The sequence below is a fragment of the Asterias amurensis genome, chromosome 2, assembly GCF_032118995.1.
Source record: "Asterias amurensis chromosome 2, ASM3211899v1".
In the NCBI taxonomy this organism is placed as follows: Eukaryota; Metazoa; Echinodermata; class Asteroidea; order Forcipulatida; family Asteriidae; genus Asterias; species Asterias amurensis.
This window is the reverse complement of record NC_092649.1, coordinates 30,351,067-30,372,842: the sequence shown is the minus strand read 5'-3', so window position 1 is coordinate 30,372,842 and position 21,776 is coordinate 30,351,067. Positions and strand designations below refer to the sequence as shown.

General features: G+C 37.7%; 2 protein-coding genes across 3 annotated transcripts in view; one reads left to right on the top strand and one right to left on the bottom strand.

The window, feature by feature from the left end:
* Positions 1-14,313, bottom strand: part of LOC139933843 (protein MON2 homolog) — a 52,065-nt gene extending 37,752 nt beyond the window's left edge. Inside the window, exon 1 of the mRNA XM_071928069.1 lies at positions 14,244-14,313. The gene's annotated coding sequence lies outside the window, so the exon portion shown is untranslated. The remainder of the gene's footprint in view (positions 1-14,243) is intronic.
* Positions 37-17,776, top strand: LOC139933844 (N-acyl-phosphatidylethanolamine-hydrolyzing phospholipase D-like). Of its 2 annotated transcripts, XM_071928071.1 has the most exons (6): positions 37-193; positions 2,805-2,870; positions 6,652-7,809; positions 10,443-11,080; positions 13,243-13,357; positions 14,170-17,776. In XM_071928071.1, exons 3-6 carry the CDS (start codon positions 6,679-6,681, stop codon positions 14,299-14,301), a joined length of 2,016 nt encoding a protein of 671 aa, XP_071784172.1. In that variant the 5' UTR covers positions 37-193; positions 2,805-2,870; positions 6,652-6,678; the 3' UTR covers positions 14,302-17,776. The 2 variants fall into 2 exon arrangements, with proteins under 2 accessions (XP_071784172.1, XP_071784173.1); XM_071928072.1 differs by lacking the exons at positions 37-193; positions 2,805-2,870 and having other exon boundaries at positions 4,282-7,809.
* Positions 17,777-21,776: the final 4,000 nt, after the last annotated feature.

Sequence of the window (21,776 nt, the reverse complement as noted above, 5' to 3'; positions counted from 1 at the left end):
TTATCATAGCGCCACCTTGTGACGATTTTGTATACAATACGTAACAACATTTTTTTGACAGCCAGCGACCATATATCATCATCAACATTCATTCCGCCACCACCACCGCATGCACTGCATCAGGGCAGGCCTGAAAAAGAGCATCATATCTGTAGCTTTACAGGGGGGCATGCATGAGTAGATATTTACATTGGTATGTTGCTTTTCTATCTTTCACAACAAATGCTTGGAAGTTGTCCATGTTGTCAGTCTCAGTTGCATGCGCCGGATAACACACTTGGTTGGGCGCAATCTTTAATAATGACCGATATTAAGAATCGCGCGTTGTGTCATTTGTTTAAGGCAAATTGTACGATTTTCAAATCTGCGCAGGATACCTCGGGCGTAAACTCTGAATACCGCGCGATCTTTGTGTTTCAACCAGCATAATTCTCGAAACACTTTCTTTGGTAGAGTTTGTGTGCAGTATAGTACCGAACAGATACAGATACAGACGACCCGACACCTTGTCATGAAATGTTAATTATAATATCATGCTGTATAATAGGGCATTATAGAATTACTAATTTAATACATAATACAGTGTATTTAGTATACTATTTAGTATTATTATTATATGAAAAAACGGAATTCCGTATGGCGCCACCATTTTTTTTAAATTCTATAATGAAATAAGGATAGCATGTACTACTACTACTAGTTAGTACATGTAAAATTATTGTAGTAACCCTAACCTCAAAGAGATATCCCTTTTTGTAAAAATGAAAGAACAAGTGGTGGCTACAATACATACGGAAAGTTATCCCATGGTTATCCTAAGTAAACTTATCCTTTACACTAAATAAAATAGTGTAAGTTCATAAATTTTGAGACAAGGCATGGGACAAAGCTACACAGATTGGTAGGACTCATAGGAGTCTAGGACGCTTAACTTTCGACGTGTCTTTGGTTGGTCCTCTGATTAATCTTGACATTTGGGCAAAAACTTGAGGTGAATAGTAGTACACTACATGTAACTCAAGCAACGAGTACTAGTATAGAAGTACTAGGCCCTATCCCGTTATAGTAAACTCCTTCACAATAGAATAGAATAGAATAGAATAGAATAGAATAATGTTTTATTGTCACTTGTAAAAAACAAATATTAGTACAGTGAAATTCGTTTTGGTTTTGCGTGTCTAAAAATATGTTATATAAAAATTACACTAAAAATTTACCATTTATACAAAAATACATCGAAGTATAATAAACAACTCTGAAAAGTATTACAATATACAGGCGAAATACGAAAGATAAAAACAGTACGATAGAATTAAATTCAGAAATAGACATTCACAAACACGCATTTCAATACAAGCTCCCATGCAATGATGTGTTACAGCTGTGAAAACATCTCTAAGTTAGAAACTAGATCCCTGGTTAAGCCTGTATTCTTCATTTTTATAAGGGCAAGTGTACCAAGGCATTTTCTCCTTGGGTAGGCCTACCCTGTAATGAGTAAATTGTAATTTCTATTGTCAAAGCATTTCAAGGGCACTAAGGCAATGACCCTGGGGGGCCATGGAGACCTGATCATAGTTGGACTGTCCCAACTGTAAACCCAAGTTGGGAGCAGTCCCAACTGACCCAGCTCAACTCACTGTGCTTACTCACTCACTCACTCGTCCACTAAGACAGCACTGGTCAGTCATGCTGACCTCCTACTCCCTAGTCCTACGGTTATATCTAGTCACTCTGTACTTTGTCTGGTTGACCCAGTTGATCCATCCAGGGTCTTCTTGCACTGTGACCTCTTAGGCTTAGCCTCAAATAGCCAGGAGTTGAGGATTGACCTTTCTAAAGTTAATAGGAGTTGGAGGTTTCTCATAGAAGCTTGAAGGTCAAACCATAGTCTAGTAAGGTCGAGTACAACCATTTATTAGAGTTGACCAAAGATTGCAAGAAGTTGACGAATCAATATTAATATTATAAGTGTGTACTCTATAGTGAATTATTGTGAAGGCGTTGCAGGTCTTAAGTGTCATCTTTGCAGGTACACAGCAATGAGGATATGTTTCATTTGCAAAATGCACCAAAGTAAAAGCACACGGCACCATGGCATAATTATGACGTGGGTGCAGGTTTATTCAAGGCCTGGCTTGCAAAATTCAAAGCCTTTTCCAGCTGGGCTGGGCTTGAAGGTAATGGCAGAGGTACCAATCAATAGAATAACAAGTTCAAAATGTGGGCCACAAATTATCACACTTAAAAAAGGGGATTAAAGTACTGTATGCGAAATAGCGAAGTGTCACTACAGTAATGCTGGTAATTGCTAATTATGAGGAAATTTCCTATATGTGCAGTTACTCTCCTGTGGTTTATTCTAAAAATCCTGGGAAACTTTTGAAGGGGCACCATGACTATATTCAGGGCAACGGGCAATGTCATCTGTGGCCCTGGAGTTCCCTAAAAATACAGGAGAAAACCACTTAGTCATGAACACATTCACTGTGTACAAAAATATGTTACATTGAGTACTAGTATTAAAGAATAATGAGACAAGGTGCATACAGTGTACGTATGTAGGTGCGCAACAATGTGCAATATTGACAATACAAATAATAGGCCTACTGCCCCATGTGGCATTATGGCTCTTTGACCCAGACAATTATATCAGGCTTATCACCAGGGCATTATGACGGCACTGGTATTCCCCTGGTCTGTTATTTGCAATATTCAATGTGGTGTTACTGTATACCAATGCACACAAGTGCCAGCATTATGATAAGCAATGTTAATATCTATTGATTCTATGTGCATTGCAGATCCATTAAGGGAGATGTTTCTCGCATTAAGGACGTCACAGCCTTAGAGTGAATGGTAAATTGCTGGTAAGTAAACTATTTGACAATAGCCATTGTAAAACAATCAATCATTTTCATAAATCGAGTAATCGACTGCTCCTGAATCACTATAAGGTCGTTCATGGCAAATTCATATAATGAGTAAAATAAGGTCATGAAATGAAAAATACATCAATTTGAAACATGCAGAGTCACTGTAGAGACCACAACAAATGCTCAATTGGTTTTCTCATGTAAACTACAATGATAAAAATGTCCCTTTATGCCAGCCCAAGCAGTATGTAGAATGATTCATATTAATCAAAATGATTGTATTGACTAACCAGTATGTGTCGAAAAGGCTTTACTTGAAGGAAATGTTAAATTAAATTTAATAACCTCTAATAAATAGTCAAGATTACCATTAGGGGAAGTACAGTTTAGGCGATACATAATGTTAACATGTGTCAATAATATACTTGGAGCTTGCATACATTACAAAGCTGTCTGTAAATTGCTAGTTCTGTTTCAAGTGGTTTTCCTCAACTATTTTAGATTTGAATTTTAAATAGCTATAGATTAAAGGAACATGATAGAATTAATAAGACCTCAGATTTACATAAAACTTACACCGTTTAAATTTCCTTGTTTGATGTTTTCAGTTTGCATGTTTAGGTTTTCCTGGTCTTGCCTTCTTATTTCATGGCGCCTAAGCTCAAGCTCATCTTTCACAAATTCCAGTAATTCTGGGCGTCTCTGTTACATGCCTCTCCTATTGCTTTAACTCTCTATTCTCCATTCTCACATTCAATAGCCACTTACCATGCCCATTTAATGTGTTAGTTGCTGTAGCGTTGCTGTAGCGTTCACATGAACCTGTACAAACACAACTACACAAACAAATAGTGTTAGGTTTACCACAACAAAATACTTATCAAGGATTCCGGGAAAAAAGGACCTATAACTTGAGAAAGTTTATTTCACTCAATTTAGTTTTCTTTTTCAATTTTAGTTCTTGGACAAGCCCCCATTGTTAGAACCAAGTTCAAAACAAACAAAAGTAAGTCCCAAAACCAGAGTCCTTTAGTTGTCTTCTTCACTTCAAACTGTACATGTGCAAGGTTTATTTAATATTCAACATTATTCACAGGTATTTAAAATCAAAATAAAATTAAATAAATTATAAGTTATACAATGTTCGTTGTTTGAATTCAAGCAGCTTCATTATGAAGTCATGGTTTTCCCGAGTACTCCATTTCTTTTGTAACTGAGGTGTAACTTTCACATTCAATTTTATAATACAAACACTTTTATCATCTCGCAATTAAAAGTCAATTCAGTGGCTGTCTTTCAGCTATAAATTACTACTGTATGGGTATTATCAGTTTTTGTGTATCTTCCACCTTAGTTAAAATTAACAAATCAATTGATAAGAAAAAACTAAAACAATACTGGTTCTTGGCCGTCACTGTCAGCTAGGTTGCGGACACTCTGTCCCTCTAGTCTCTTAGCACTCTGGCCCTTCTAATGTTCCCCGTCTTCTATGAGCTTCTCTCTGGACTCGGTACCCTAGCTTCAGTTGCCCGTCTACAGTCATTCAACGTCACTCATCAAAATGTCAATACCTTCAATGCAGTGGCTATCTTTCCAGCTAATAATAGGCCTTTAAGCCTAGTGAAATCCTAGTTAAAGGTTGAAAGAAACATTCCACCATATGAACAAAGTAACTAATGGTACAACAACAAGTACTGTGTGTGTGCAACAAAGGCTGGTTCCAACAAAAGGAACATACCATGGGGTTAACAGTGCATGCCAAAATCCACAGCCTGAGTTTGAGTTAAATGCTAACAAGACTGTTCAATTAAGTTTTTCTAAAAAGGTACTTTTTGTAAGTTAAAATAAGGACTGATTCATTTTATCTACAGGTTACACTGCCAGCAACTGTTTTCTAGTAAAAAGCAATTCTGCAATGTTCCTTTAAAGACATTGGACACTATTGATAATGGACCCTTCCCATGAAATATGTTAATCACATTCACGCATGCGTACAGACCCTGTTGGTTGGCAAACGCCATAGAGTTGTGCACTAAGCAGACGCGCAATCGCGTCTGCGTCACGCACCCATTAGCCGTGTACAAAACAGCGTGATGTTCCCTCATTTTGCCAACCAAAATGTCAGTGCGCACGCGCTATGTGCAATTTACATATTTCATGGGAAGGGTCTATTGTCAAAGACCAGTCTTCTCAATTTGTGTATCTCAACATGTGTACAAAATAACAAACCTGTGAAAATTTGTGCTCAATTGGTCGTCAAAGTTACGAGATAATAATGAAAGAAAAAAACACCCTTGTCACATGAAGTTGTGTGCTTTCAGATGCGTGATTTCATGACCCCAAATTCTTAACCTAAGATTTCAAAATCAAATTCGTGGAAATTTACTTCTTTCTCGAAATATACATTACTTCAGAGGGAGCCATTTCTCACTATGTTTTATACTATCAAGAGCTCCCCATTACTTGTTACCAAGTAAGGTTTTATAATTTTTGAGTAGTTACCAATTTAGTGTCCACTGCCTTTAAACAAAACTTGACTATTAAATAGAACTTTCAAATAATGAACAACCCCAGAGTTAATCGTCCTTTGTTAAAACTCTTTGTTTATACAAAATTGTTGCCTGACAATGACATCTGTCTTCAAAACTTCACTTTTAATACCTGAGATTTTTCGGTGACTAAATATCCCAAATGCCCTGTGTCAAAATATCCAAAACAATTAGTTAAATACTAAACATGTTAAATAAAAAATGCTAAGCAGATTGCATGTAGATATTCGAAAAGTTGAAGAAAATGTAGCATGTCAGCTGGCATTAGTTTACAAATACAAAATATATAAATACATTGCACAAAATAAACATGCTTTTAAAAGGAATGTTACTGCAGTGAAAGAACCTATTAATCACATTTGTTATCATACCTATCCAGTCACAGCTGTATATCTAACAAATCCTTATCTAACAAACTAGTCACTGAACCCGATACACAACAGCCTTCATGAAAAACCGTCAAAATCATGTGCATGCAGCCAGGAAAATGATTCACCTCGTGTTAATGCGCCTCGGGATTTACAATCAATTAACGCCAGCTACACGTACTTGTATGCTTCATGCATATTCAGTGGCTGGGTTAATGTCTAGCCATTGTCATATCCCTGCGTACCACTGGGCACCAATAGTATAAAGTTCTATTCCTGTGAGGCAGACAGCATTGTAGACGGTTGAGAGATCCTACAGGATTGCACTTATGACCTTCCTCTTTAAAGTAAAAAGGCTTCACCCTTGTAGAGTATCGCAAAGTTAACTGAATCAGATGGGCAAACTGGCATCACTTGTTTCAAAACACATGGCTAGTAGTCACTACCATGACTTAAGTACAGAAAAAATATCGTCAAAGGTAAATATGGATGACCTTTTGTGCCCTTATGTCAAATTTCTACTTGTGTGAAATACATTCTGAACTTGGTGATGGTACCAGAAGACTTTTCTATAAATAGCAGAATGTCAGTTGAGATTGTAGCCGTGATTGGTAACTTCCTCGCTCCATCTCCGGAAAATTATTGGCCAAGTCTTAAAAGATTCTGATGTGCTTGTTCGTATACATACTCCTAAAGTCAGGACAAGGAGTTTCTCCCGAGGAAGAAACTGCAGAACTAGGTCAAGTCCTCTGTCCTGTGAATTGTCGGTGGACGGATATTTTGGGTTTGTCACAAATTGTGTCTTGCCCACCAAACAATAATTTTAACAAGTGATTTTGTGTTTGTTTATTTCCTCAGTGGATAAAGTAAACGCAACTCTCAGTCATGGATGACATTCATGATGAACCAGCTCCTTTGGATAACCTTGAAGGTTTGGGATCTTTAGGTGGAAGCAGCTTCCAGGACTCTATGCTTGAAAGCTACTTGGTGTATTGCCCTGATCATGAGATTGAAGAAACAGTACCAGTAGTTCCCATGGAAGGTGCGATGGAAAGCTACTTGGTGTACCGCCCTGATCATGAGATAGAAGAAACAGTACCAGTAGTTCCCATGGAAGGTGCGATGGACCCTTCAATTGCTGACCCATTGAGCATGCTGGAAACCTTAGAGAACACAGCAGTCTCTGGTCTAGGGGATAGTATTTCAGGCTCTATCGATTTTGACAGTGACAGTAGAGTGTCAACAGTTCATGCAGGACTACCCACTACTGGAACGGAGGATTCAAATAAAGGATCAGAACCTGATCTAGATCTACTGGTTGAGAAACGGATTAGAGATAATCCGCAGCAAGGTGATTCCTTGAATACCATGGATCCATATGCTGAGATACCTGAGCCTCATATGGAACCTCCTGCTGTTGTTGGTCGCCCTCCGTCTTTCAGAAGTAGCATTGCAAGCGGAGGATGTCCAGTATTTGAGCAAGATTTGAACGCAGAGTCGACAGATACCCCCAAGCCAGTCCCGAATTACATGGCTGTCCGTCGCAGGCAACCTAAACCGTCTGCGGACACAGTGATAATGAAGAAGACTGAACTGGTTGCTAGTGGCAACACAAACCAGAGTAACCAGGGATTTGATGCCCTTGGCTACATTGAAGATGGCTACACCACCATAAGTAAATATAGAACTGAGAAGGAGGATGACCAAACACCCCCAGGGGCTACTGAACCTGCAGTCATCCCTGGGAGTGAGGTTAAACCAGAGTCCACCGTTAATACAGCTCGGTACAGCACTTGTATGTCACCCTTTGATATAAATACCAGCAGACAAAAGGTCCTACAGGATGATAAGATACGCTTTGGCACTTTGGATCCGAGAAAGCTAGAAGATGTTACTCCTTCTAAGATGGTGAATGGGCGCTTTGTCAATCCATGGGAAACGTGGAACGATCCAAAGTTGGCGAATGTGATACGGTGGGCCTGTATGAGGAAACAGGGTACCATCCCATCCAAAAGTGTAAGTATGTTTGGCACAATACTGCAGCAGGGGTTGCTCGACTTAAATTTTGGGGGGGGGGGTCTGGGGACTCTGGAGGCTTACTGCTGAAAAAAGATAATGGGCTCAATCTTTTTGCACAAGGCCAGGTTGAAAACATGAGAAATAACTTCATGTGTCTTGAACAAAGTCGAGTCAGCTGCTCTAGGAAAAAATAATTTATTTTAAGCTATTTCATTTGAAAATGTGCGTATGTTGGCAAACTTTTGCATTGTTTGGTAGAAGAATGCACCCCATACGTGTGTGTGTATTGCTAATCTCTGTTGCTAACTGTCTGGCTAAAAGTTTGGAGAAAATCCTCAAGACCTCAGGCCTTGTAGCTCAAAAAGTTTACTTGACCAAATATATATTTATGAGTCCAGAATGAAAATGAGGAAAACCAAATTCTTTGCATCATTTGTAATGGCATGTAAGAGAAAACCCGTTTTGTCTTTATGTATCAACAACAATTCAATCCATCAATCAACTGAACGGTAGTTTACAACATTTAAACATTTTGTTTTTTGGGAAGATATAATTGCACAGTGAGGTATATTTTTTTAATTAATAGTTAGAAAACACGTGATCGCCAAACTAGTCTACAGTCATACATAAAGTTTACTGGTCTGACACCAAGACTACTGGCCTCAGGCTAGCAATCCAGTCTAAAATTGGAGCCCTGCTATAACTTGATTAACCATGGCATTGCCTCAGGCTCAGGGTTTTAAAGACACTGTACACGTTTGGTAATTGTCAAAGACCAGTCTTCTCACTTGGTGTATCCCAACATAAGCATAAAATAACAAACCTGACTGTGAGCCAAATTCAATTCTTGTATCATCAAAGGCACAATCCTCATATATTCCTCAATCAGTTCCACTATACAGTATTTAAAGGCAGTGGACACTATTGGTAATTACTCAAAATAATGATCAGCATAAAACCTCACTCTGTAACGAGTAATGGGGAGAGGTTGATGGTATAAAACATTGTGAGAAACAGCTCCCTCTGAAGTGACGTAGTTTTTGAGAGAGAGGTAATTTTCCAATGAATTTGATTTTGAGACCGGTTTAGAAGTTGAGGTCTTGAAATCAAGCATCCGAAAGCACACAATTTCGTATGACAAGGGTGTTTTTTTCTTCGACGACCAATCGACTCAAATTTTCACAGGTTTGTTATTTTGTGCATATATGTTGAGATACACCAAGTGAGAAGACTGGTCTTTGACAATTACCAACAGTGTCCAGTGTCTTTAAGGTAATGATAATGAGTAATCTATCTTGACATCCATAGTGTGTCACGGCATCACCATGCCTTATGCTATTCACTAAGATTGTAAAAACCCTTGATAATCCTTAAGTTACTCAGCTTGCCTTCAAGTCGGCTAGCTTTTTGCTGATCTTTCATTGGTCTGAGTCATTTTGATGGGCCTGCTGTCACATCTTCATGGGCATTTTTGTGCAAAATATTATGTGGTTGCAATGTTTGTTCTTCTTCTACTGTTTGTACAACAAAAAAAGCATGAGCAAAGGGAATCTGTCATTGTTTTGAAAGTCCATCAACTTGAAAGGGAAGGGATGTCATTTTGTTTTGAGGTTCATAAACTTTAAAGGGAAGGGACGTCATTGCTTCGGAAGTTCATAAATTTTAAAGGGGAAGTTCATCGTTGTTTTGAAGGTTCGTCAACTTTAAAGGGAATTAATTGACCCCTCATTGGAGGTCCGTCATTGTTTTAAATGTCTGTCAGTTTTAAAGAAGGGACGTCGTTGTTTTGAAGGTGCGGAGGGGGGCAGTCAGTGGGTTTATTGTGTGCCTGCACAGCTAATTGGATTTGTTTTTCTGTTGGATATTGGGCGAGTTGAAAGATAAATAAGGAATAACTCTGTAGGTCCAGGGACAGGGATACTGGGAGGTGAATCATGGTACAGGGCGTGTATGCTTAACGGTTCAAAGTCATCATTTTCAAAGTACGAGAGCTAATTTGCAAATTAATCATGAGCTGATTTTGCAAAAGTTTGCCTACGTTGGTAAAAATATGGCGACAAGATCTTTTTTTGAAAGTGATGTCCTACTGTAAACTAAATTGACTGAATTCAACATGTAGGCCATACTCAAGTACTCTAATTGAGCTACAAAGCAAAAGAGGAAACTTTATGTTTAAATAAAATTGTTTGGAAAGGTGACGAGTTGTTAAGATGCAGACTTTTTTGAGTGGTAGAGTCACTACTTAAATGTATTCCCTTACATTTAAAACTCACTTTAACAAAGCGTAAGTGTACCTTTTGCTTTGGGTAGTTTGAGGATCAGTACTTATGAGTTCATAAAATCCTAGCTTCCTTTGTGAATCCATTTTGCTGATGTATCCAATTGCTGCATGTAAGCAGCCATCTGTTTCCTTTTTGTATATCTGTTTGGAAAAAACAAAACAAGAAAAGCTGATTTGACTTATGAGTAACCTTATTATTACGATACCGCTATAGCGCCCTCAGTCGTGTTTATTCACACCAGTATAGGTTTGTGGCAGTTGCCATCTTTGATTAGGGATTTTTCATTAGGCAGCTTAAAGCAAATCATAACACTTACACATTTTTATTTTTCTTCTCCACTTCCAACAGGTTCTTGATGAACTGCTACCAGTGTTGACCCCTGACCCTCACAAGATCCATGCTGCTCCTCCCTCAGGTGTCAACGTAACATGGATTGGTCATGCTAGCGTTATGGTTCAGATGGATGGAATCACCATCCTCACTGATCCAATCTTTAGTGACTACTGCGGACCTGCATCTTTAGTTGGTTACTACCGCTTCCGCCCGCCACCCTGTACAGTCAACCAGCTGCCTAAGATCCATGCTGTGGTCATTAGCCATTCTCATTATGACCATCTGGACTTGCCAACAGTCGTGGCTTTGAATAACCGATTTGGGAGCCACTTGAGATGGTTTGTACCCTTGGGTCTAGCGGACTGGTTCACTCAAACCGGTGTGGAGAATGTAATTGAGCTTGATTGGTGGCAGGAGAATTGCATCCCCGACCACAGTGATGTGACGTTTGCCTTCACACCCAGCCAACATTGGTCACAGAGGACGGCATTTGATAAGCACAAGAGTCTGTGGGGAAGTTGGTCTATCATCGGACCCAACCATAGTTTCTTCTTTGCAGGAGACACAGGGTACTGCAAGGGGTTTAAGGAGATTGGTCAACGCTACGGACCATTTGATGTAGCTGCTATACCCATTGGGGCTTACATACCAAGGTACGTAGGTGTTTAAAGGAACACGTTGCCTTGAATCGGTCGAGTTGGTCTATAAAAAGCGTTTGTAACCGTTTGATATAAAATGCATATGATTAGAAAGATGTATTAAAAGTAGAATACAATGATCCACACAAATTTGCCTCTAAATTGCGTGATTTTCCTGTTGCTTGCGAACTAACATGGTCGGCCATTGATGGGAGTAAAAAATTTGACTCCAATAAATGGCCAACCGTGTTAGTTTACGAGGTAAAAGGAAAACTGCAATTTGGAGGCATGTTTGTGTGGATCATTGTATTCTACTTTTACAACATCTTTCTACCCATATGCATTTTATTACAAACGGTTACAAACGCTTTTCAAAGACCGACTTGACCGATCCAAGGCAACATGTTCCTTTAAGAGCACATTAGTCAAGAGGGTGTGGGTTTAAATCCAGGGCCCAGTTTCATAGAGCTGCTTAAGCACCAAAAAGGGGAGGGGCATAAAGGGGGGGGGCATGGTTGGCTTGTGCGTAAAGCGCATGCTCTCATCAAGGTGACCCTGGTTCGATATAAGGCCAGGGCCATATGTGAGTTGAGTTGTGCACTGATTCTCTGCTGTGCCATGAGGGAAAATCCAGCGGGAAAATCAAACACTTGTGATCTCTGGCGGTGCTCCGTGGTCATAATGGGTTGATGTGGCTGGCAGCCAAAGGCGCCCTTGCATGCCAGCTTCTTGAACATGTTGTAGCCGCGTCCTTCACAATTTAGCTCTTAGCTGCGAGTAAGGATGAATAGCGCCCTAAATTATTATTAATGTTATTATTAAAATAATGCTAACCAGAATATGGTTACCAGCCAAAGTGACATTTCTCATGTACAATGTTTCTAATATTCTACTAATGTTTGCTTAGCAGAAACTTTTTAAGCAATACTTTTCTGCTTATGCACCTATATAAAATCAAACCTACATGTAGCTTGTGTCAAATTTTCTTTGTTCAACCCCAATTTATGATATTATTTTGTGATTTCCAAAATTTGTCATCTTACTGTGCATTAATTGATTGTTCTCCTAATTGACTTCCACTTGACTATTTTAAGGTACACTTTGTTTCATGTTGACAACCATTCTCAATGGTTATATGTAATCGTGACTGCATTTTGGGTGCTCCTACCACAGAGGGCCAGTCCATCTCAGGACACCCCCCCCCCTCGACCCATTGTTACTATGTTTTTGTATTGTTGTCTTCTTTCATTACCACATATTGATAAATTGATTCTACATATTGATAAATTGATTCCATTTCAACAATTAGTACATAAATTGCATTTGTAACTTACAAGTGTACAACCATCACACTCCATTCTATTGCTCAGAGGGGCACTTATTTGTACTTGTTTGCCTCCACTTGCCCACTCAGCTCACTAGTCATACCCCATCTCCTGTACTTTGTATTTGCTTGATTCTTTTTATCATCTCATATTAACATTTTCCAGAAACTGCTTAGATGTTAACTTGTGCATTGTATATTAATTCCATGTAACTTTCTTGAGCTCCTTTGAACATTTTTGTTGATTTGGGTGCTATATAAATTCTTCTGATTGATTGATTGTGTATCCTGTATTTTGTATGCTAAGGTTTTTTTTATGTGGTATTTTGATGTTGATTGTACTAACCTGTATGTCAATTGTATTGTTGTATATTAATAATAATAATAATTTATTGAACTTAAGTTGCGCTCTCTCCAGGACCAGCCTGTTCGAGAGTGCATACAAATTTAACACAATTCCAGTAAAAAAAAATTAAAATTATGAAAATTAATCCATCAAAAAACAATCAAATGCGTAATTAATGCTAGTATTTCACTGTTGGTTGTACTATTTTCCTACATATTGTAGAAATATATATTGTTAGTTTTTTATCCATTTGCCAGTTCAAATTAATCTTCCATTTTTTCTGTTATAAATGTGGACGATAATACTATCTATATCTATTATATCTATCTATATCTTAGGCCTACTATATCTAACTCAAGATTGCTGTTCAACATTGCTACTTATTACACCACTCCTAACAATACACCTGTTTGTTGAATGACCTTCATTGTTGTGCATTGAGACTTTCCTCTGATGCGCAATTTAAGAACTGTTTTTTTAATTGTTGATGTTGTTTTTTATGCTCAGGTGGTTTCTAAGTCCACAGCATGTGGATCCAACTGAAGCCGTTCAGATTCATCTGGACATACAAGCCAAGCAATCACTTGGAATACACTGGGGGACGTTTGAATTAGGCAAAGAGGTAAGTGACATGTTCAGTCAATAGCAAAATACTATAAATAAAAAGTAACATGTTCAATATCTTTTTTTTAGGAGTGTTGGCTCTGAAAAAGAGCTGGTGTGGTTTTGAAGTTATGAACAGTTTACAAAATACTTTTTAAAACATTATTTAATCATAGTTTATATTAATGAGTTTTTATATTATCAGGAGTTATGTATCATAGAATTTCAAAGGAAGCTTTTATTTCTCCCTTTAATTTGCACAGTCTGTTAGTAAGCTCAGGCCTAATATTTCCAAAAAGACAAAGCAATAATGGTTTTAAAAGTGATTTATGCTCAAGTGTCAAGTGTCATGACGGGAACTCAAACCCACATTTGGCAGATTAGAGACCCCAGCGCTTTAGTCTGGTCCCCTTAACCACTCCCCCACGTTTATAGAGTTATAGATAAGAACTAGATGGCGCACTGGTGATGCTGCGTGCACAAACGCAACGGGACTGTAAGGAGACACGCGAGCCATTTTGCAGTAACATTGTACGTGCGGTGATTATGAAGTCGGCCTGCTCGTCAGTGTGTTTATATAAATACACAGTATGCGATGTTGTTTTTTCAACCTACATGCGCGCATATCGGTCCGCCTATACAGGTTAGCGCGCCCTCTAGTTCTTATATATAACTCTATGCCTACGATATGCTATATTAAATGATAGATTTAATTGTTGGTGATCTACTGAGAAAATGACACTGCATTTGTTGATATTTTACCTTCCTTACATCTGTCGCTGATGAGCTATTTATAGTTTCCATTCTGTTTGTCATTACTTTTCTAATTAGCACTACCTGGCCCCAAAGGAAGATCTCAAGATAGCGTTAGATAAGGCAGAACTGACTGATGAGGATTTCTTTACCTTGAAGCATGGAGAGACAAGACTTCTATCAGCCGAGGAGGATCCTTCCACATCCTAAGTGCACTCTCAGAGACTCGGACATCAGCTAGAGTGAGCTTGTCTGTAATGGTTGGTTAGAAATCATGGTTAACCCATACCTCGCCTTCAACGTCTGGGACCATTGTTTGAATCCCACCGGGTCACTGAGTGGATTGGGTTTTCGGTCCCTAACTGATTGCAGGGGTTTTCCCTCAAATAATTCTCCAGCAGTCGTTTTTAAGAAACTCAAGGTTAATCCTATTTCGCATAAGGACGAGTAGGTCGTCCTAACTTAGGATGGGTTCAATGCATCCTTACATGTCTATTGTTAAGTTCTAAGATTAATTCTAAGTAAGGAAGAGTTTGGTGAAATCATGGATGGTAGGGTTTTTCTCCCACAACTAAAACTGAAACTGCCCTCCTTGTCTTCTGTCCATGGGGTGCAGTAATTAAGTTTACTTTTCTGAGAGTTCTTGGTTTCACAACCAGAATCAATAAATCAAATGAAATGAAAATGAAATACCTTCCTGATTACAGGATTTCTTGTCCATCATGACAAGACTGTAAACACCTTACGGGAAATTGGTCCAATTTCCTGACACCCATAAGAACATAAACTTGCTAAGCACAGAAGAATCTGGCTTAGCAGGAACAGGTTACCAGACAACATTTCACAATGTTTGAAACGTTGCAAGTGCATGGTGCCCTACTCAACTGTTGCTTAGCAATGAGATTTGCTAAGCAGTAATTTACAGACTTCCCACCTTCTTAAAATAGAAAGTGGCAGATATTTTTCCTACATGTACATATCGTCACCATCGTCATCAATATATAAATACTAACATTATAAATCAAAGATATTGTTTTGAAACAGGGATTTTAATATTGTATTACCTTCATAAATTTGAGCGCTGGCTCTCTCTTTAAAGATTCAAAGCAACCTAGCGACGCTAGCAAAGCTTAAACTCTGTTGCGAGATCTAGCGGGGCTAGCAAAGATCTAACTATGTTGCCAGACCTAGGGGGGCTAGCAAAGCTTAAACTCTGTTGCTGGACCTAGCGAGGCTTGCAAAGCTTAAACTCTGTTGCTGGACCTAGCGAGGCTTGCAAAGCTTAAACTCTGTTGCCAGACCTAGCGGGGCTAGCAAAGCTAAAACAAATGCTGCATATTTTGAGTGCATTATTTTAAGTGCCTATCACTTTGAACCAGTACGATTTATGTGTTATTGATAGCGCAACAAAGAAATGGCGGGGCAAGCTAAGTTGGGGAACAAACTCCGGATTGTTTAAGTTTGTACAGTTAGACAAAGGCAAAGTATACATTTGGTTCTTGGAATCGTTTGATTGTTTTAATACAATGTAGATGTATACAATCAAACTAACCTGAGAAAATGTCATTGCAAATGGTGACGTTTTTGAGATGTCACTGAAAATCCAGAGTGAATAATTAATGTCCATCCCTCATAGGAATGCACAATTTGAGAAACATTTCTGCGGTAACTTCGAGCTTACACACTGATATCTTATTACATAACCACAGTGCTTCAAAGTAAAATGTTTCTAAAAATGCTTTGTATTATTGAAAGCTGCTGTAGACTTCCATTCCAAATATTTCATTGGCATTTATTGTAGGAGTTATTACCAAACTATACCATCCCTTTAAAGGCAGTGGACACTATTGGTAATTACTCAAAATAATTATTGGCATAAAACTTTACTTGGTGATGAGTAATGGGGAGAGGTTGATGGTATAAAACATTGTGAGAAACGGCTCCCTCTGAAGTGACATAGTTTTCGAGAAAGATGTAATTTTCCACGAACTTGATTTTGAGACCTCAAGTTTAGAATTTGAGGTCTCGAAATCAAGCATCTGAAAGCACACAACTTCGTGTGACAAGGGTGTTTTTTCTTGCATTATAATCTCGCAAGTTCGATGACCGATTGAGCTCAAATTTTCACAGGTTTGTTATTTTATGCATATGTTGAGATGCACCAACTGTTAGGCTAGTCTTTGACAATTACCAATAGTGTCCACTGTCTTTAAGTAAATGTGGATTTTGTTTGGTACACCACAAGCGATGAACAGGTTCAGTGTACACTATTTCCTTGTTTATTCACTTGCTTTATAAAAATGTTAATATTGTTTACTTAGTCCATCCGGTCTCAACCAAGACTACTGGGATGGGCTGACGAGAATGTACAAATGCTGATTCAGGATATAATGATACATGATGGGAGCTGGTTGTACTGCCAATCCGATCAATGCGCACATCCCACCAAAACACATACACACACGAAATGATAGTATTAACAATTAGTAAGCCCTCGATCATTTGGTAAATGGAACCCACTGTTTGATGCCATTAAACTAACCTGTGAAAATTTTGTAGCGTTTTTTGAGATGTTGAAAAAACATGTTATTTTATGCATATGTTGATATACACCAATATCTTTGACAATTACAAATAGTGTCCAGTGTCTTTAACCCTAACCCTAGCTCTAATCCTATAGCTCCAACCCTATCCCCAACCCTAGCATTGTAACAGAACATAAGATTGTTGGCCCATAGAAACCATAAGTCTATGCACATTCTTATCAGTTCGAGGTAACCAGTTTTTTTTGTGTTAATACCAGACGTCACTCTATTGATGAAAGTGTTGATTATTTTTACGAATCTACACTTCACCCAACTGAAGGTTGAGTGTACAATTTACTTTAGTAAAAACATAATAAAAACAACAAATGTTCTTGATAAATTGTGCAAAATAGTTACAAAGATTGGGTGAAATAGACTCATTAGTTAAGATTAACACTACACGCCTTCGGTTTGTACTGAAAATTTTCCCTTTTATTTTAAATGTAATTTTTACATATAATGTTATTGATTATTTTAAACTAGGGGCAAGTTTTAGTAGCGACCATTTTATCAAGCATTAGTCAATTGTGCATGAGCCACTAGTTACCTAGGCTTGCAATACATCCTGGGTTAAATCGCTCGCTCGACTTTGGCCAAAATCTCCCTGATTACAAGTTGCAAATAATGACTGCTCTGCATCAAGTTCCCCAACCACATTTTAGGAATTGTTGTCATGTCTTGCCCATTAAAATTATTAGTTGTGTAAGTTATTGGGCTACGCAGATTATCCACTGACACCAGTTAAAATAATTGTTTCTGTTATAGGTTTGTCTTTTTCCACCTGTAATTACTTCTCCCACCGATTTAAGGATTGAAGGGGTTTGTGCGGAGCATTTATGTAGTGTTTTCTAAAAGTACATTGGACAGGAGCATTCTTATCCTGTGAACAATGGATTGTTTTACATAACAATGGTAATGTGTGTCACCATGTTCATGCAACAATGAACAGTCGATTGACAAATTGTGTTAATCGACCCTGTAGTTTATTTTATAACTCAGCGAGGAGCAGGTGAACTAGAATAACAAATAATGAAATAGAAAATTAATATATAAATACATAATTAACTCATTAATAAAATCAAACATACAAGAAGGGTATTTTAATAAAACAAGCAATCAGAGGTTTCCGAAAATTAAAGAAAATTCAATCGAAGGTTGCCAGAAATATAATAAGTAAATGAACAGTTAATAGTTCCAAAAAGATTAAAAGAAAATAACCTCACCAATCGGAGGTCTCCAGAATTAAAGAATGCAATTATTAAAGGCTTGAACAAATCTACTTTGCCCCAGTTCGACAAATAACGATGTACTGTAACAATTTTAGACCATACTAAATTAACACTTACAAATTGTTACCGGGGAAAATCACTTCAATCGTCACATCGAGACGTAACGGTGGTGTACAGAGGTTTCTGGGGTTAAGGGCGGCATACTGATATAACAAAAACTGTAGGGAAATACACACAGGATAATAAAGGTTATTTAAGAAACAAATATGTTGGGTCCAAAACAGGACTTGAAACATAAAACAACTTTGCCAGTGGCACCGTAAAACCTTTGCGTACCAAAATATGTTAGATTCGTAATGAATACAGAACAGCTTTTGGATGAACCAGAAAATAACTCCAAATGGTCCGAATCATCGAAATAGAAAGGAACTAATTTACATTAACCAATACATTTATAAAATTGCAATAAGTGACATTGAATATTAAACAATGAAGAAATATACTACATACGAAATCGGCAATGAAAACTAACTGGAAATGACTACAGAAAATACGGCGAACTTACTCAAACGAAATCAGGAACAGAAATGACTGAGCAAAACCGGCACCCAGATGGTCTTGCCGCACCCTAAACAAAATTCGTAAGATGCCAGCAGGCGATTGGCTGTGGCCACTGACCTGTAACATATGCAAAAAGGGATGAACTGATAAACGTAAGAGAAACGTTCAAAAAATTAGCAATAGTATACAACCATCACCGGTGGGAGATGACACTGTGTAAATGCTATGTACATGCATGCTCATCCAAGTTTGTTGATTAAGAATGTGTGTATTACCATTCACTGTTGTGGTTGCTGTATATAGGCGGCAGTTACAGTATTAAACAAATATTATATTGTCCCTTTCAAATACAAAATATTCTTGTTAAAGGCATGTGGACACATGTGGTAATTGTCAAATTCTCATTTGGTTCATTCAAACATATATTGCATAAAATAACAAACTTGGAAAAACTGTGGCTCAATTGGTCATCAAAGTTGCAAGAGAATAATGAAAGAAGAAAAAACCTTTTTTTGCACAACTTTGTGTGCTTCAGATGCATAATATAAGACTTCAGCTGAAGTCTTTTATTAATTTATTGATAAATTACCTCTTTCACAAAAACTATGTTACTTCAGAGGGAGCCGATTCTCACAATGTTTTATACTATCAATAGGTCTCCATTGCTCATTACCAACTAAGTTGTTATTCTAACAATTGTTTTGAGTAATTACCATTAGTGTCCAGTGCCTGTAAGTGTGCCTGTGTTATTAGTTAGCAAGTTAAACCTCAAGTTCAATTCCGATGAACAAAACTTATGACCAGTTCACATAATCTTAGCAAAGTGTTCCCCAAAATAATTTTGCTTAAAAGTGTTTTAATATTTGAGTAGAAGTGATTGAACAAGCATAATGCTGTCCCTACTTTAATCCGAGTTCAGAGTTTGAGTTTTTGCTCCTAACACTGTTTGGAAACGTTACAACAAATTTGTGTAGATGTTGGTCAGCCCTTGTACTACACATTTCTCTTACTTTCACAAGAGTCAAGCCTGCTGATTTACATGGTAGATAGCATACTTGTTCGTCTTCAACAAATCAGAACTACTATTAGGTACAGAAATTCTTAAAGGATCAAAAAAGCAATTTAGGGGAAGAGCATTTTTGTTTGTTTTAATGTCAAATTGTTATGACTTGAACCTGTTGCATAAGATCACGAAGCCACTCCCCCAATGCAAGATAGACTGTATTTTCTTAATATATCTCCTCATTAGATTCTTGTTGCTTAGAAACATTAAGTTTGGGTGGGAGATGTCACAGGTATTCTTTTTGTGTCAACCCTAAATCATTAACATTTGACCTGGTCAGTTTGCCTTGTGGTTTATTGTTGTATTTCTAGTAGTGGTATCACCCGTAACAATGTGTTTATTACACAGAGTGAAAACTAAATGTTTATTTGAATACTTTAATAGATTAAACAATCAAGCATAATTGCTGTCTCTTATATTGTTCATGACTAAAACAAGCACCAATATTACTGTACTGTATACCATATTTTATGTCATAACAAACTTTATTTAAAGGCCGTATGTGATTTATTTGCAAAAATATAACAAATTTCTTTCGAAATCATGCAAAAGCATGATTTGTTGGTATTGTACTTGAATTTGTTAAATGTATAAGTTTGACTATACACAGTTTTGCGCAAGGGCTAATGCAAATAATATTTGCACAAATAGATTTGTGTTATTTTCTCACAAGTTCTTCTGTTCTCGTCTTCTTGCATTAAGGAGCATGATTTTCCTAAACTTTGTTACTTTTTATTTGTATTTTTCCCCAAACTACATTACAACTTTAGACATTGTAAAAAGAAACACAAATAGGCAAGATTATTAAGGGTGCAAGTTGCGGGCGGTGTTTACCAATGCCTTGTATCAGACATGGAGCAGTCCTCGTGTTTGTTCTTCCGTTCAAACCAATGAAACCAAACCGAGGCTAGAAGGGGGAAATAGTCTGGCGCCTTTTTACAACTTGAGAGTTCAAATTGTAATTGCCATTGTGTATACGGGGATTATTACTATCATGACGCAGTAAGATAAAGGTCTCATCGGGTGTGCACTAACACCGAAAAGGTAGATGATTTAGGCTTTCTGTAATACGAATAAGGACGTATTGGAAGTGTTTATACAAACACAATGAAATCCATCCTTGTCCAAGGCAGTTTCCACTTATTCCTGGTAATTGTTTAGAATTGTTCGACTGTATAGCTCACTTGGCATTGCGTATTGCCTCGCTAGGCAACTACCACTAAATTCATATCGGTGCTTTATCGACTGCGTCGCAAAATAGAAATGTGTCTAGGTTTTAGACCGTGCCTTGGGAGTCGGTCGTAAATTTTACTTTAAAATACTCTTTATTTGAGAAAAGCTACAATTAGAGAGTCGGAAACATTGTGGGCGTGAAACTCGGAATGCGCCGAATTGAAACTAGAAAATGACGTGTAACTGGACAAAAACACATTACTCGAAATAGACAGTACAAAAACACGAACAGTGTACTTTGCGATGGATTTTTTGTGCAGACTTAACTCATTAACAAAATCATGATTTACGATGTTTTACAGAACAAGCATTTTGTTTATAACAGCTCTTTTCTGTAAACTGCGATCTCATTGTTTCCTGGTTTTTATATAGGAAATGGTGTTTTTTTTCAGGCGGAAGATTGATTAAGTAGGCCACATTTTCCGGTACAAACTGGAACAACCGAGTGTTGGCGTGTTTGAGTTTTAAAATGGTTGATGATTTTGGGAGATATACCTGTACACTTTTGACAAGTATTCATTTTGAAGTATAATTTGCAAAACGTATGTTAACGCATTCTAATATTTTGTTCATAATTATTGTTAATTATTGTATAATCAACGCCATGTTTTTTCAAAGCCAAATCAACTAGATACTTCAATGCTCACAAATGTCTTGAGGTGTTTGAACCTTTTGTCTTTAATGTGTTACGCGTACGGTTTATCCCGGTTCCTGTCTATATAGAGAAACATAAAGAAACACCCCTGGAGCTGGGTTTGACTAAAGCTGTTTTAAACACAACTTATTCCCAGCATCAGAAAACGTTACAAGCCAATACATGTGCCATTATTTGTTGGTTTTCTATATTGACATAAACTTGAGCACACTTCCTGCTGACTTTGACGTTCAACTTTCAGATTGGTTGTGAAGGCGTTTCCGATTTAATGACTCCGGAATTGGCTTCTGACTATGGCCTCTGGCTATGGCTGGAACGACAAAAGTCATGCTCTTTAACATTAATACTGCAGCCATGTT